The following is a 17,477-nucleotide window of genomic DNA, read 5'->3' as shown; positions in this document are numbered from 1 at the left end:
TCCTCCCACATCAAGCTGACATTAAGCTGGACTACTGTTCAAAGCGGCGTTAAACCCAACTCACTCACTCACTCACTCATTCGATAACTCAATAAGTCATCTACAGAGGTCACATTCTTGCTCACTTTCATGTACAGCCGGCAGAGATGGTCCCGACATAGTACATCGAATGAAGATGAGACCCTCTTCTGAAAAGAAACCATAGATACGAGGGTTTTGTCTTTGGAATTGATAAGAACTCTGCTCCGGAATACATCTGTCCAGGGCTTTGAAGCTCTTGCTCCACTCAGGAATAAAGCTGTCCAAGGAGTTCAAGCTACAGGTGCACTTAGAAATAAGGCTGACTATTAAAAGGTGAGGTGAGGTGAAATGGGGTTTAACATCGCGTCCAATATTATTGCACTTATATAGCGACGTGCATGCAAATGTATGTTTGTGTGTGTGGCTACTTGTACTAGTCCGGATTGATGCCGATTTATAGTGCTAGTACACTGAGATACCATGCCGCAGTTTAATTAACATGAATACCCCATTCAGACACAGTATACTGACTCCGAGCCGACCAGTCCTTGTTTCAACCCCTTAATGCCGAGCGCCAGACAGGGTAACAACAAGTACCATCTTTTAACGTCTTTTAGTATGACGCGGCGGGGATCGAACCCCGAACCTTTCGCTCTCCGGGCGGACGCTCTACCACAAGACAACGGAGGCGGTCTCTGTCTATTAATAACAGCTCTACTTCGGCATAAGGCTGTCAAGGGTGGTAAAGCTAAAGCTCTATTTAGCAATAAATTTGTCCAGGGAGCTAAAGCTGTAGCTCCACTCAGGAATAAAGCTGCCCAAGGAATTCAAGATACAGCCGACTTAGAAATAAGGCTGTCTTGGTCGGTGAAGTTATATATAACAACTCTACTTTGGCATAAGGCTGTCAAAGTTGGTGAAGCTATAGCTCTACTTAATAATAAAGCTGTGCAGGGAGTTGAAGCTGCAGCTGGGCGTGGAAATAAGGCTGTCCAGGGCTTTGAAGCTGTTAATAATAGCTCAACTAAGGAATAAGCCTACCAAGGGAGTGGAAGCTTTCGCTCCACTTAAGATTAAGGTTCATCCGGATGTTTACCAAGGTCTCAAAAATAAGAGATTGTGAAACAATACAATTTTTATCCTTGCATATATGTGTGAAAAACATTTCCTTCTTCTGATTTGTCCTTTATTCACAAAATATCCCTTCAACATGAACGGTAAGACACAATAAATTCCGTATTTTGTTTTCTCCATGTGTGTCTTTGTTTTGCATTAAAATAAATGACTAAGCTTGTTGAAACAGTTTACACTTGTTATGATGTTGACACACATAATTTTATCATCGCAGTGGCATTGACGGATATCATTATATGTTTGTTGAACTGATTTGATCAAATTTAGGGCCAAAATATTTCTGCAAGAATTTTTTAATATCGTTATGGTACACGCACAAGGGTAAAATTCTTTATTGTCTATATAGAAATAAAACGGACAAAACCCTTTCCACAATGATAAAAAAAACTCTGCAGAAAAGAATATTCCGAAATATCGTAATCATGTTTTTATGAATCGTTATCAAATATAATGCTTACATACATGTAAGGCGAGAAACAGTCAAGATGACGTCAATAATGACAGATGATGCCAAACCTAGTATATTGACGCCATTACACGTGACGCCACTGTCTGCGAACCGTGAACAATTATGTTTGTATTTCGTCATCATTGTAGTACACGTCAAATAGTGCTGCTGATGTTTTATTGAGTCGCTTATGTTGATCATATGAATAATAATTAGTGAGAACAAACTCACGAAAAATGCTCAGAGTAGCATTAGTTTATTGTCTATATTGAAATAAAACCGACAAAACCATCTCCATAATGATAAGAAATATCTGCTGAAAGTAGAGTTGACTGTACGGTTCCAACCTATCGTAAGCAGGTGTTTATGAATCACTGTCAAAGATAGTGCTAATATAAAACGGGAAAACAGATGATGCCAAAACTATGATGACCCCATTACACATGATGCCATTGTCTGCGAACCGTGAACAATTATGTTTGTATTTCGTCATCATTGGAGTACACGTCAAAAAATATTGCTGATGTTTTTATTAAGTCGCTTATGTTGATCATATGAAAAATAATTAGTGATAACAAACTCATTCCTAAATACGATTTGAATTGATAACACCACGAGTGAGTTGTTCGGAAAACACATTGGTTGGGCAAAAGAATAACCAATTGTGACAATACGTTCCCCTGTATCTTCTGGTGAACAATTTCCTTGCCTTTGCATGTGTTTGTGCCAGATGTCACCGGTGGGGCAGGATACGCTTACCTTTTCACCGGGTTTAATCACTATTAAATGGTGATTCATAAACACATGCCAGTGAATTCAATGGATTTCTTATGATTAGAGAAAGGATTTATCGCTTTTATTTCTATCGAGTGAAGCGAGACACACACCAACTAATGCAGTCCTCAGGTCAATTGCTGGGTACGCAACCGTTAATTCAATTCTTTTAGTCATAGGATGAGAAGAAAGAGTAATTAAAACGAAGGACTACTAATGCGGAGAACGGAGATGTAACACTTTAAACAACATTTGACATGTTATCATAAATACCATTACGATATGTAATCAAACAAATCCCAGTATGTCCCAGTAAGGCTCATTGTGGGACATTGTTGATAATATGTCGCAATCTGGCAAGTAAATGTGAATATTCAAATAAAACATACTGTAAGACATATACAATTACATATCAATCATACAGGTAATCCTCCTCACATAACACCTGACGAACCTGTTCTTAAAAACACTGTGTTGAATGGGAAATTGACTTGCAGCTCAAGTAACAGAAATCATTAGCCCTTAGGCTACACAGTTCGCCTTGAAATCTGTTCATTATTTAGGCTGAATCAGCCATAAATGTGTTTTAAATAACTTACATCACAGAACTCGTCGTCTTAGGGGTGACAATTCAATGCAGGATTATTTAAAATTATATACATGTAAGCGACACGACGAATGTTAAAAAAACCCAGATTTACCCTACTACATGTTGAACAATCTTACAGTATGCAATTTACAGGCTTGGTTTATTGGACAAAACAAAATGAAACATCATCACTTTAAAGTTGTTTTTTGTGTGACAGATACGAATGTGTATACCCCGAGGCTTTGACGTTTATTGCCGAATCTGGATGGAGTAATTGCTGTGTCATACAGATTAGTTTCAATGATATCTAGGTGGCCAGCTCGGCACTGGTTTTGTAGTTTTTAATAATCCTATTAATTGTGCTTCCTTCTTTGATGAACTGTTTCTTTATGCATACGAGTCAGAATGTCTTCTCGGATTGGAGAAATCAAAACGAGGGGATTTGCCGAAGAAGTTTAGCATACGCTTTAGGTAAAGGACGATCTGATATCGTTCAATAATTGTCAAATATATAATTATCTACGTCTAATTTACCTACGCGAGTTAGAAATAGAAGAAACCAATGAAACAGCCTGATCGCTTTCATATTAAGATCTAATGCATAAAGATTCAAAGTAACAAGATTCGCAACCTGTTCACTAGACTGTGGGGCACGAGGGATGACTTCAAATTTGCATTGGTCAACTTTTCCCTTTATGGCTAACAATTCCAGCAGCTCCAGAGCTTTTGTGTCTGCAACTCTGGAGGTACGATATAGCATAATCATTTTATGAACAATGAAACAATGGACAATGAATTTCTTACGATGATGGAAAGGGTTTTTTTTTTTTTATTTACTCTGTAATCAGTTGCAATAAGCAAAAGTATGCAATATTTCACATTGACGTGTGTTGAAATATCAGATCGAGCCAACATTCTCTTTAAATATATCCCAAGCAAATCAAGAGTTGTGACAAGTGTTGATAAATGTATGTATGGAGCCTTTTATACATAAATGATGCTGTCCTTGACGTCACAGTGACAGGGCGAGCAACACCATCTCCCCTTGTTTGGTGATATGGTGGATATGTATGACACAATGACAGTTGAAAGTATATATGTTGATAGACATTTACACAGAGAGAGTTTATTGCAGTTAAGGGGCCACTGGCCCATTATACAATACATATTTCATTGAAAGACATTTACATATACATTTACATGTACATCATAAGTTTTATGACCGCCGCCGTGGTCTAGTGGCAGATCGTCCGCCCGGAGGGCGGAAGGTCCGGGGTTCGATCCCCGGCCGCGTCAAACCAAAAGACGTTAAAATATGGTACTTGTTGTTATCCTGTCTGGCGCTCGGCATTAAGGGTCTAAAACAAGGACTGGTCGGCTCGGAGTCAGTATACTGTGTCTGAGTTGGGTACTTATGTTAAACTGCGGCATGGCATCTCAGTGAGCTAGCACTATAAATCGGCATCAGTCAATTCAATTCTTTATTGTATGAAAGGCCACAGGCCCATATACAATGGAGTTACATAGCATATTTTATAAAATACAAAGTCAAGGTAACAATTTACTTCGTAACAAAAAAGCATTATGTATGTACAAAGCCAGTTGATGTTGTGTTATAAGATCCTTGCAAGACAGTAATGAAGACAATCTTTTAGCATTAAAATGAGATAGAGACCACTGAGGTAAGTACTTGTCTCTTAGATTTTCGTATATAGGGCAAATAAACATGACATGGTATTCATCATCGACAACAATGTCACAAAATGGGCATAATCGTATCGATTTTTCAATAGATGAAAATCTCCCTGTGTTAATTTTTAGATCATTCAGGCCAAGTCTGAAACGAATAAGGGTGTTACGAGAATTCCTGTACCGTAAATTTGATAAATAGGATTCTGGTTCAAGCAATGACTTGAATTGGCGATAAGTATCATATCTTGAACTTTCATAAATATCTGAATGCCATTTCTGATGAAACATGTCAATGGCACGCATGCGAAAGTACTTAATGAAAGCATTTGCATTACCAATTGTCTGGGACAGCCAAATGAAACCAAAGCCATATGTAAAAAGCAATGTACGTCAGGACTTGTAAAGCAGCCACACAAACACACACACGTACATGCACGTCGCTATATAAGTGCAATAATCTTGGACGCGACGTTAAACCCCATTTCACCTCACGTCATAAGTTATAGCCATCATTTCCTGTGGCCTGTGATGATTTCGTTGAAAATATCACATTTATGAATGTAAGATTTACATTAACTCAATAAAGAATATAATACATTTTCTTCCTCACTTGCACCTGTTTTAACAACAGTGTTTTCTATCAATTCAGTTTATTTGTCTTCAAGACGATTTATGAAACTGAGCAGCAGTGTTTCTTTTGTATCTGTTTCCTTTTTCAGTTTCGCAGATTCGTAGTGGTGGTAGTTGTAGTCGTCTCGTGTTCGTTTATTCGTACATAGTAGAAGCTGTAGTAGCGGTAGCCGTCATCGTCGTATTCGTAGAAGTAGCACCAATGGCATCAGTAGTAGTAGTGGTAGTAGTAGTAGTAGCTGTAGTGGTAGCAGTTGTAGTGGTAGTTGTAGTTGTAGTGGTTTTGGTAGTAAAAGAAGCAAAGAAGAAGTAGTAGTAGCAGTAGAGGGAGAGAGGGAGGGAGAGAGAGGGAGAGAGATAGAGGAGAGAGAGCGGAGAAGGGAGACACAGAGAGAAGAGGTAGAGGAGAGAGAGGAGTGAGGGGAGAGAGTGAGAGAGAGGAGATAGAGAGACGAGAGGAGGAGCAAGAGAGGGGAGAGAGAGGAGAGAGAGAGATAGCACCAGTTACACTCATAGTAGCAGATGCAAACACAAAAATAGTAACAGTAGGAGATAAGCCTGAAAAGTGCCTCATAGTAATAGTAGAAGGAATAATAAATGTCAGTTCACAGAACACCCAAATGTAACTTCCCACAAACCGCGGACATAATAGTGAAGTCACTTAGCTTGAAAGGAATCACCACATGAAATACAAAAGTGATCTTGATTTTTGATTTACTGTTAAATGAATTGTATACCTGTAAACATAGTGACCTATATATTAACGATAATATGAACTATAACAAAATTGAAATGCGAATTCAAAATTATGAATTTGTTTTAAACACCACTTTAAAGTGACATTTGACAACCTAATGTGATGGATGACTGACGTCTACAACTGTCCACACATGTCTGTCAGGAAAGACGTCACCAACCAGATAACGCTGTCTATTGGCTGTTGATAGGGGCAAGGGATATAGTAGGAAAAAATGAAATGCGACATTCTACACGTCAAACGATGTTTCAAATGTGTAGTCAGTCCTATATAAGACCCCATGTTTCGTTACTATCTCACATCAGATCTACATCCCCGGTGTCAGACTCATAGCTGAATATTCTGGTAAGATTCATTCCTTTTCACACGTTGTGAGTGAAACTTCGTATTGTTTCAACATTTACAAGAATGAACAATGTTGAACACTTTTGTAATCAACAATCGCTCCTTCACTGCTAATTTCAAAATTCTAAGTAATTTATCAATTTCTTATTAAATTGATTCACTTACTATATCTACACATATACTGTTTCTTTTGGCGCATAGGATATATCAATCAGATAATTAACAAAGCAATGTGCCTAGGTAAATATTAAAGCCGTTACCTGTTACGTAACTGTAGTATATTTAGTTGTTCATAACGCTTGCAAATTATACGGAGTCACAAATCTGTCTCATTTGTTATTAACAAATAGCCTGTTTATCAAACCTATATGTATATCATGGATTGAAACCAATTGATTGGATGTTTAAAAAATGAATATGATGTTCTTGCAGAATCTCCACCATGGAATCTGTTTTGTCCCTTGCTCTGCTGTGCGCATGCGCCCTGGTATGTTCCGGTGCTGTTTATAACCGTTATCCATCCTCCGGGCAGTACCCGGATGTACACAACAGAGATCAATACTACCCTAACAACTACCCTGGCAACCATTACCCAGACAGATATCCTACTGGTAAGTGAAAACATATTTAACCTCAGTTTACCTACCACCTAAATACTTGTTACACAGAAGCTGAAATGTTTTTATTAAAAACAAAAGTGACCTTAGGGGAGCGTTTTATATTTTTCACACCAAGAACACAACTAAACACAACTGGGCTCCCACTGGACTCGGATTGTCCTTTGTACGAATGTTTGATAAAATAAATCAAGACGTTTTGACTGGGGATTTTTCTGTCCTCATTATGGGGAATCGTCATAACTGATTTTCAGAGATTCATAATGATTTATATAATTTTTACCACCAAATGTATTTTACACTCAATGGAATCTGTTTCGGCAGAATGTCGACATTGGTTATTCCCTGACGTTGATGTTTCATATCATAACGTTGTAGGTATCTTATTGTGTACATGCCCGCCTTTTGTTCCTTCCAGATGTGTGGGGAGGAAGCTCTCAGGGACATTATAGAAGTAAGTCCTTAGTATCACATATCATCCTGTATCTGATACAAGTAAATTGATATCATTCTTTCACACTTCTGTATGTACAGATTATGTAAATTTATTATTTCAATATATCCTTCTATTTTGTTCCTACAACAATACCCGACTAACATGATAATTGCATTCATTTGACAAGGATACCGTCGATCTGTGCCGTCCCATGTCAATGGGTACCCGAGTTACAGACAAACCTACCCGTCCAATGACTACCCTACCTATCCATCACACCTACCTTCCTACCCTGAGCACGTGAACACCTACCCCGGACATCAAGACCATTATCAACAAGGTACCCAAGTATATTAAATATATGATAACTCCAGTGGTGAGGGTAGTATTGCTGCCAGAATAGATTGACACCTCTACCACCATAATCAGAAATTATAGCACCATATATACGTGTCACGACACGATACCTCTTTAAGACATTCCCTTTCTTTCCAATCATATTCATTTGATAGGAGTGCGAAATAAGCAATGCTAGAAGCTATCGTAAATATATCCAATTCTTTCTCTCTCAATCACACAATAATGCATCTTAATATTTGCAGGTCAGCGATGGAACCAGTGGGGATCCCAGTCCGGCAATCAGAAATATGGCTCTTACCGGGTAGGTTACATATTCTCAATGGGATACGGGGTAAATCAGTTTACTACCGAGAACATACCAATAGATAATGGGTAAATCAGTTTACTGCCGAGAACATACCAATAGAATTTGATGGAATCCGCCAGGACATAACATAGCATAGCTCCACTTTTGAATAAGCCTGTCTAGGGAGGAGAAGCTGTAGATCTACATAGATATAAAATTGTCCAAGGAGTTGAAGCTATAGCTACATAAATGAACACGTTCCATACGGAAATTTGGTTAACGGTACAAAACGATGACGACAAGAACAACAACAACATTGAGTATAATATTAGTGATCAACTGACAAGTTGAACCATTCTTTCATTTGATATGAAACAGATTGGATGTTATGAAACCTTACGTTCTCTTTTCGTCAGGGATGAAGAGATAACCGATGCTGCATCCATGACCTGAATGACATTCAGACTTGAAATCCTGACTGCTTGATTTGCAATGTACAAGTCTTTCAAATAAATATACTTTACATTATAGTTTATCTTTTTTTATGTTGATTTTAATAAATCCCTTAGGTATATCATTTATCACACTATATTGTCAACAGAATTATTAGTCCATGAGAAATATCATCATGAACTGTGAAGCCTATTCGTGTTACATCGGAACCACTGTGTGGCTGGATGGTCGGTTGTACATATGACAGAAGTACACACAGGTTCACAGAAACTTCTCAGGAGCGTACCTATGCTTCAAGGAAGAACTATGACCTCCTAAAAGTCATCTTTTCGCGGTCCACCAACCAACATTCCTCTCTCCAGACAGACACTCTATCCACTAGGCCACTGGGGCGGATTGTGGTGATTCTGTAGGGCCAAGTCTTCATAATTGCACACTTGAATATGAATTTTGTTTTGTAACGCAAACCTAAAGCCAGTAGTATTTAAAGATGTCATGTGCTCAGTTGAGAGAACGGCTATGAAGATTGGACGTAATATGGACGCCATATTATAACGTTTCCACAACGTACAACATAACATTCCTACAACTTAAAATACAACGTAAAATACAACATTACCATAACATAACGCAAAGTAACGACAATATTTTTGTAACGTTGCGGCGACGTGAAAATAACGTATGACAACAGAAAGCTGTGACAACATAAATGGGAGTCCATGGAATAACATTGTGTGGACGCAATATCTTAATACTGTGACAACGTAAACATGACATTGCCATACCGTTGTGACAATGTGACATTGTTAACCATTAACGGATTAAATCACTTCACTGCCTCTTAGGGACCAACCATTTGGTATTCTAGGGGAGGGGAGGGTATTGTTTATGGAATTGTACGTTGAAGTTTTCAGCTACAGACGCAAAAATCTGATTAAAGCTATTGGCCTAAAACTTCTTTAAACAATCTTGCAAACAACGTATTTTTTGTGGCTGACAATTTCTCCCTTTTTTCAACAGTCTGAAGCAAAGTGATTTTCTTTCCAACATTTTCTGGGACAATTTACTTTCCCAGCCACCCACCCATCCAGGCTCCGAATGAACTTTCCTTGGTTTTAACACTATCAATATTGAATCTATATTCTACAAAATATGTAAAGAAGAAGAAAGAAAGAGAAGTATTCTCCATCGAAACTGACGCCCCTTTTCATATCAAACTCAGATGTCAGTCATGCATCTTCCACAAGTTAACTTATGAGGTTAGTGATTCATTTTCCATCTTCCACAAGTCAACTGTAGAAGTCAGTCACACATGTAACGCCTTCCAAAATCCATCTGTAAAGGTTATGTCAACATCTTACGCTTTGAACGTGTCAGTTGTTGAAGTTATATCAATTGGGGAAGTCATTTCCATAAGTTACATATTACACCTTCAACAAGTCAAAGGGGCACGGGTGGCGCAGTCGTCTAAGTCGCCGCGATTCGCTGTGCAGAGTTGCTTCCCTTGGGCAAGCCAGAAACGTATGATTGTGGGTTCGATTATGTTTCTGGGTTTGTCAGCACCCTACCCGTGCTCGTGGGTTTCACCGAAGTGGTAAACAACTCACACCTGCATCACTTCGGGCTTTACTCCAACATTAAGCTGACACGCCGTCATATAACTGTAATACTGTTATAAGCGGCGTTAAGCCCAACTCACTCACTCACTCACTCAATAAGCAACTGCAGAGGTCACACTTTCTTCTTGCTCACTTTCATGTACCGTCGGCAGAGATGGTCCCGACATAGATGAGACCCTCTTCTGAAAAGAAACCATAGATACGAGGGTTTTGCCTTTGGAATTAATAGTAACTCTACTCAGGAATAGATCTGTCCAGGGCTTTGAAGCTCTTGCTCCATCCAGGAATAAAGCTGTCCAGTGCGTTCAAGCTACAGGTGCACTTAGAAATAAGGCTGTCTATTAATAGGTGAGGTGAGGTGAAATGGGGTTTAAAGTCCTGTCCAAGATTATTGCACTTATATAGCGACGTGCTTGCAAATGTGTGTGTGTGTGGCAGCTTGTACTAGTCCGGACTGATGCCGATTTATAGTGCTAGCTCACTGAGATGCCATGCCGCAGTTTAACATGAATACCCCACTCAGACACAGTATACTGATTCCGAGCCGACCAGTCCTTGTTTTAGCTCCTTATGTTGAGCGCCAGACAGGGTAACAACAAGTACCATCTTTTAACGTCTTTTGGTATGACGCGGCGGGGATCGAACCGCGAACCTTCCGCCCTCCGGGCGGACGCTCTACCACTAGACCACGGAGGCGGTCTCTGTCTATTAAAAACAGTTTTACTTTGGCATAAGGCTGTCAAGGGTGGTAAAGCTAGAATAAATTTGTCCAGGGAGCTGAGGCTGAGGCTGTAGCTCCACTCAGGAATAAAGCTGCCCAAGGAATTCAAGATACAGCAGACTTAGAAATAAGGCTGTCTTGGTCGTTGAAGCTATGAATAACAACTCTTCTTTGGCATAAGGCTGTCAAGGTTGGTGAAGCTATAACCGTGCTTTGGAATAAGGCTGTGCAGGGAGTTGGAGCTGCAGCTGGACGTGGAAATAATGCTGTTCAGGGCGTTGAAGCTGTTAATAATAGCTCCACTAAGGAATAAGGCTATCAAGGGAGTGGAAGCTTTCGCTCCACTTAAGATTAAGGTTCATCCGGATGTTTACCAAGGTCTCAAAAGTAAGAGATTGTGAAACAATACAATTTTTATCCTTGCATATATGTGTGAAAAACATTTACTTCTTCTGATTTGTCCTTTATTCACAAAATATCCCTTAAACATGAACGGCAAGACACAATAAATTCCGTATTTTGTTTTGTTCAGCTGTGTCTTTTCTATGCATTAAAATAACTGACTAAACGTGTTGAAAGAGTTACACTTGTAATGATGTTGACAAACATCATTTTATCATCACAGTGGCATTGACGGATATCATTATGTTTGTTGAACTGATTTGATCAAATTTAGCGCCAAAGGATTTCTTCAAGATTTTTTTTAAATATCGGTATGGTACACACACAAGGGTAAAATTACTTTATTGTCTATATAGAAATAAAACCGACAAAAAGAAATCTTTGTTGACTGTACGGTTCCAACCTATCGTAAGCAGGTGTTTATGAATCATAGTAAAATATAGTGCTAATATAAAACGAGAAAACAGATGATGCCAAAACTATGACGACCCCATTACACATGATGCCACTGTCTGCGAACCGTAAACAATTATGTTTGTATTTCGTCATCATTGGAGTACACGTCAAAAAATATTGCTGATGTTTTTATTAAGTCGCTTATGTTTGTCATATGAACAATAATTAGTGATAACCAACTCATTCCTTAATACGATTTGAATTGATAAAAAACACGAGTGAGTTGTTCGTATAACACATTGGCTGGGCAAAAGAATAATCAGTTGTGACCATATGTTCCCCTGTATCTTCGATCTGGTGAACAATTTACTAGCCTTTGCATGTGTTTGTACCAGATGTCACGGGTGGGGCAGAATACGCTTACCCTTTTACCTGGTTTAATCACTATTTAATGGTGATTCATAAACACATGCCCCTGAAACACGACGAATGTTAACAGTCGGAATCATACAATGGATTCAATGGATTTTTTATGATTGTAGAAAGGGTTTATCGCTTTTATTTCTATCGAGCAATTAGACATACAAGATGTGTTTTAAATAACTCACATCACATCACAGATGTGTTTTAAATAACTCGCATCACATAACTCGTCGTCGTTAGGATGCAAATTCAATGCATAAAAGCGACACGGCGAATGTTAACAGTCGGAATCATACAATGGACTCAATGGATTCCTTATGATTATAGAAAGGGTTTATCGAGACACACACCAACTAATGCAGTCCTCAGGTCAATTGCTAGGTACGCAAGCGTTAATTCAACTCTTTTAGTCATATGATGAGGAGAAAGAGTAATTAAAACGAAGGACTACTATTGCGGAGATCGGATAGGTAACACTTCATACTGCATTTGACATGTAATCATAAATACCATTACGATATGTAATCATAAAAATCCCAGGATTGTTCCAGTATGGCTCATTGTGGGACATTGTTGATAATATGTCACAATCTGGCAAGTAAATGTGCATATTCAAATAAAACATAAAGCATAGTGTAAGACTGTCGACCATTGGAAACATATCGGGATAGTTCGAGACAAGCGATGCTCTTCGAGTGTGTGCAAATAACGAGTTTTCATGTTTCGACTTATCGATAGGCTCTTTTACAGTTGTGTGTGAAACCTGACGCGGTCAGTTGACTGGGCACGGCCCTCGGTATTACATTTGTATGTCTCATTGCAATTATTTACATTATGTATCAGGACATGCCTACGATTGTGTGAGTATGTGCGTCCATCGTCACAGGAAGACTGTGTGTCTATACATGTGACTAAGTACACACTCATACGTATGTATAATACGTATGTATGATACGTATGTATGCGTGTCTATAGGCCAGTAGCCCATACACTACAGGTCATGACAATGCCTCGTCCACATGTGACAGGTCATCGTGACCTCTTCCTCCACGTGGGCGTCACGGGGAAATGGACAGTGACAGGACAATTGATGCCTTTGCTATAAAACGTATCAATCATACAGGTAATCCTCCGCACAGAACACCTGACGAAACTGTTCTTAAAAAAACTGTGTTGAAAGGGCAATAGACCTGAAGTTCAAATAACAGACATCATTAGCCTTACACAGTTCGCCTTTGAATCTGTTCATTATTTAGGATGGATCTGCATAAGATGTGTTTTAAATAACTCACATCACAGAACGCGTCGTCTTAGGGGTGAAAATTCAATGCAGGTTTATTTAAAATTATATACATAAAAGCGACACCACGAATGTTACAGAAAACAGATTTACTCTACTACATGTTGAACAATCTTACAGTATACAATTTACAGGCTTGGTTTATTGGACAAAACAAAATGAAACATCATCCCTTTAAAGTTTTTTTGTGTGACAGATACGAATATGTCTACCCCGAGGCTTTGACGTTTATTGCCGAATCTGGATGGAGTAATTGCTGTGTCATACAGATTAGTTTCACTGATATCTAGGTGGCGAGCTCGGCACTGGTTTTGTAGTTTTTAATAATCCTATTAATTGTGATTCCTTCTTTGATGATCTGTTTCTTTATGCATACGAGTCAGAATGTCTTCTCGGATTGGAGAAATCAAAACGAGGGGATTTGCCGAAGAAGTTTAGCATACGCTTTAGGTAAAGGACGATCTGATATCGTTCAATAATTGTCAAATATATAATTCCCTAAGTCTAATTTACCCACGCCAGTTAGAAATAGAAGAAACCAATGAAACAGCCTGATCGGTTTCATATTAAGATCTAATGCATAAAGATTCAAAGTAACAAGATTCACAACCTTGAGGGATGACTTCAAATTTCCAATGGTCTTTTTTCCCTTTATGGCTTACGATTCCAGCAGCTCCGAAGCTTTGCATAACACAGCATAATCATTTTATGAACAATGAAAGAATGGACAATGGATTTCTTACGATGATGGAAAGGGCTTTGTCGATTTTATTTACTCTGCTATCAGTTGCAATCAGCCAAAAGTATGTAATAGTTTACATTGACGTGTGTTGAAATATCAGAACGAGCCATCATTCTCTTCAAATATATCCCAAGCAAATCAAGAGTTGTGGCAAGTGTTGGTCAATGTATGTATGGGGCCTTTTATACATAATTTATTCTGTCCTTGACGTAACAGTGACAGGATGAGCAACACCATCTCCCCTTGTTTAGTGACATGGTAGTTATTTATGACACAATGACAGTTGAAAGTATATATGTAGATAGACATTTATATATACATTTACATGTGCATGTACATGTACGTCATAAGTTATATGACTGCCTCCGTGTTCTAGTGGTAGATCGTCCGCCCGGAAAGCGGAAGGTCCGGGGTTCGATCCCCGGCCGCCAAAAGACGTTAAAAGATGCTACTTGTTGTTACCCTGTCTGGCGCTCGACATTAAGAGGCTAAAACAAGGACTGGTCGGCTTGGAGTCCGTAAACTGTGTCTGAGTGTGGTACTCATGTTAAACTGCGGCATGGTATCTCAGTGAGCTAGCACTATAAATCGGCATCAGTCAGGACTAGTTCAAGCAGCCACACAAACACGCACACGTACATGCACGTCGCTACATAAGTGCAGTAATCTTGGACGCGACGTTACACCCCATTTCACCTCACATCATAAGTTATATCCATCATTTACTGTGGCCTGTGATGACTTCGTCGAAAATATCACATTTTTGAATGTAAGATTTACATCAACTCAATAAGGAAGAAAATACATTTCCTTCCTCACTTGCATATGATTTAACAACAGTGCTTTCTATCAAATCGGTTTATTTGTCTTCATGACGTTTTATGGAACTGAGCACCTATGTTTCTTTTGTATCTGTTTCCTTCTTCAGATTCGCAAATTCGTAGTGGTAGAAGTAGTCGTCTCGTATTCGTTTATTCGTACATAGTAGTAGCTGTACTATGTACTAGCAGAAGTAGTGGTAGCGTCATCGTCGTATTCGGAGCAGCAGCAGTAGCATGAATGATGTTAATTCTCGTAAATCGCGGCAGTGATACAGAGATGTAATTGGACACAGGAATTAGATACAATGAAGAAAACATGTCAGTGGAACATTTCCATACATGATCTTATATAACTCGCCAGTTTTAATAGAATTGGCTTATAAGTAATGGACATCAAATGAGAGAATTTGACGGCAGAAGGATACATACAGTAGTATTGAGGCAAACACTTGTTTCCAATTTCTGAGAGTTTGGGACATTCTAATAAAAAGTGCATTTCATCACATATAAGATTTTTACACAATGTACATTTTCTTTCCTCTCTCACAATATTATACCATCTTCCTGTTTCAATGGGTAATCTATGATTTGCTGTTCTAAAACGAGCCAGAGAGATGCGTAAGGTTCTAGAGATGGTAACTCTTTAAACATGTTGTAATAGTAACCTTTAGATGAATTTTCCTTTGATTCTCGCCATCTTTGCAGAAAATTATCAATGAGAACATGTTTCACATTTTATTTCAACCAGGCGGCACTAATAAAGGTTTGAGACAGCCAAATGTAATTAAAGCCTATATTTTGAAGAATGCATTTTACTTCTTTTAATAGTGGGAAATGGTAATCTGGATTTGCAATGGACATTTGAAACATAAGTTTATATACTATTCTAGAAAGGCTAGTTTGTGATGATGTTAGCTTGCACCCATATGAGATCATTCTTATCTTAATAAAAATGCTGAGAGGATACCTCCCTAGTTCACCATATACCATGTAATCGGGTGTTGACTGTTTTAACTTGAGAATATATTTACAAAATTTAAGATGTACACGTTCAATGACAACAGCATTTTCAAAACCCAACACCTCAGATCCATATAACAATACTGGCTGAACAAGTTGATCAAATTATTTCAGTTGACAGTCAATAGGAATGTCTAATATTCTACCAGTACCAGTTACAAATTGTTGAAATTAACACTCATAGTAGGAGATGCAAACACAAAAATAGTAACAGTAGGAGATAAGCCTGAAAAGTGCCTCATAGCAATAGTAGAAGTAATAATAAATGTCCGTTCACAGAACACCCAAATGTAACCTCCCACAAACCGCTGACATAATAATGAAATCACTTAACTTGGAAGGAATCACTACATGAAATAAAGAAGTGATCATGATTTTTTATTTACTGTTAAATGAATTGAATAACTGTAAACATAGTGACCTATATATTAACGATAATATGAATTATAACAAAATTGAAATGCATAGTCAAAAGGATGTAATTTGCCATGTGCCACCATATCATGAATTTGTATTAAGCACCACATTTGACATTTGACAACCTAATGTGATGGATGACTGACGTCTACAACTGTCGACACAGGTCTGTCAGGAAAGACGTCACCAACCAGATAACGCTGTCTATTGGCTGTTGATAGTTGCAAGGGATATAGTACGCAACAAGGATATGCTACATTCTACGCGTCAAACGTTGTTTCAAATGTGTAGTGAGTCCTATATAAGACCACATGTTTCGTTTCTATCTCACATCAGATCTACATCCCCGGTGTCAGACTCATAGTTGGATATTCTGGTAAGATTCATTCCTTTTACATGTTTTGAGTGAAACTCAACATTTACAAGAATGAACAATGTTGAACACTTTTGAAAATAACAATCGCTCCTTCACTACTAATTTCAACATTCTAAGCAACTTATCAATTTCTTATTAAATTGATTCACTAACTGTATCTACACATATACTGTTTCTTTTGGCGCCTAGGATATGTCAACCCCATAATTAACAAAGCAATTAAAGCCGTTGCCTGTAACCTAACTATAGTTTATTAAGTTGTTCATTACGCTTGCAAATTATACGAAGTCACATATCTGTCTCATTTGTTATTAACAAATTGCCTGTTTACCAAACCTATATGTATATCATGTATTGAAACCAATTGAAAAATAAATATAATGTTCTTGCAGAATCTCAACCATGGAATCTGTCTTGTCCCTTGCTCTGCTGTGCGCATGCGCCCTGGTATGTTCCGGTGCTGTTTACAACCGTTATCCATCTTCCGGGCAGTACCCGGATGTACAATACAGAGATCAATACTACCCTAACAACTACCCTGGCAACCATTACCCAGACAGATATCCTACTGGTAAGTGAAAACATTTAACCTCAGTTTTCCAACCACCTAAATACTTGTTACACAGAATCTGGTATTAAAAGGCTGCATACAATATTCTCGGGTGCATGTTTCTCCAAAGTGAGAATGTAGGTTGGAC

General features: G+C 38.4%; 1 protein-coding gene and 1 pseudogene across 1 annotated transcript; one reads left to right on the top strand and one right to left on the bottom strand.

Moving 5' to 3' along the window:
- Positions 1 to 6,832: 6,832 nt before the first annotated feature.
- LOC139454816 (uncharacterized) lies at positions 6,833 to 8,511 on the top strand. Its single transcript, XM_071236440.1, has 5 exons — positions 6,833 to 7,001; positions 7,426 to 7,461; positions 7,631 to 7,783; positions 8,046 to 8,104; positions 8,506 to 8,511. Exons 1-5 carry the CDS (start codon positions 6,833 to 6,835, stop codon positions 8,509 to 8,511), a joined length of 423 nt encoding a protein of 140 aa, XP_071092541.1.
- Positions 8,512 to 15,285: 6,774 nt separating this feature from the next.
- LOC139454815 (uncharacterized) lies at positions 15,286 to 16,790 on the bottom strand (annotated as a pseudogene).
- Positions 16,791 to 17,477: the final 687 nt, after the last annotated feature.

The sequence above is a fragment of the Haliotis cracherodii genome, unplaced genomic scaffold (genome assembly GCF_022045235.1).
Source record: "Haliotis cracherodii isolate W230 unplaced genomic scaffold, xgHalCrac1.p SCAF_11, whole genome shotgun sequence".
NCBI lineage: Eukaryota > Metazoa > Mollusca > Gastropoda > Lepetellida > Haliotidae > Haliotis > Haliotis cracherodii.
Note: the sequence above shows the minus strand (reverse complement) of the source record. Positions and strands in the feature narration are given on the sequence as shown.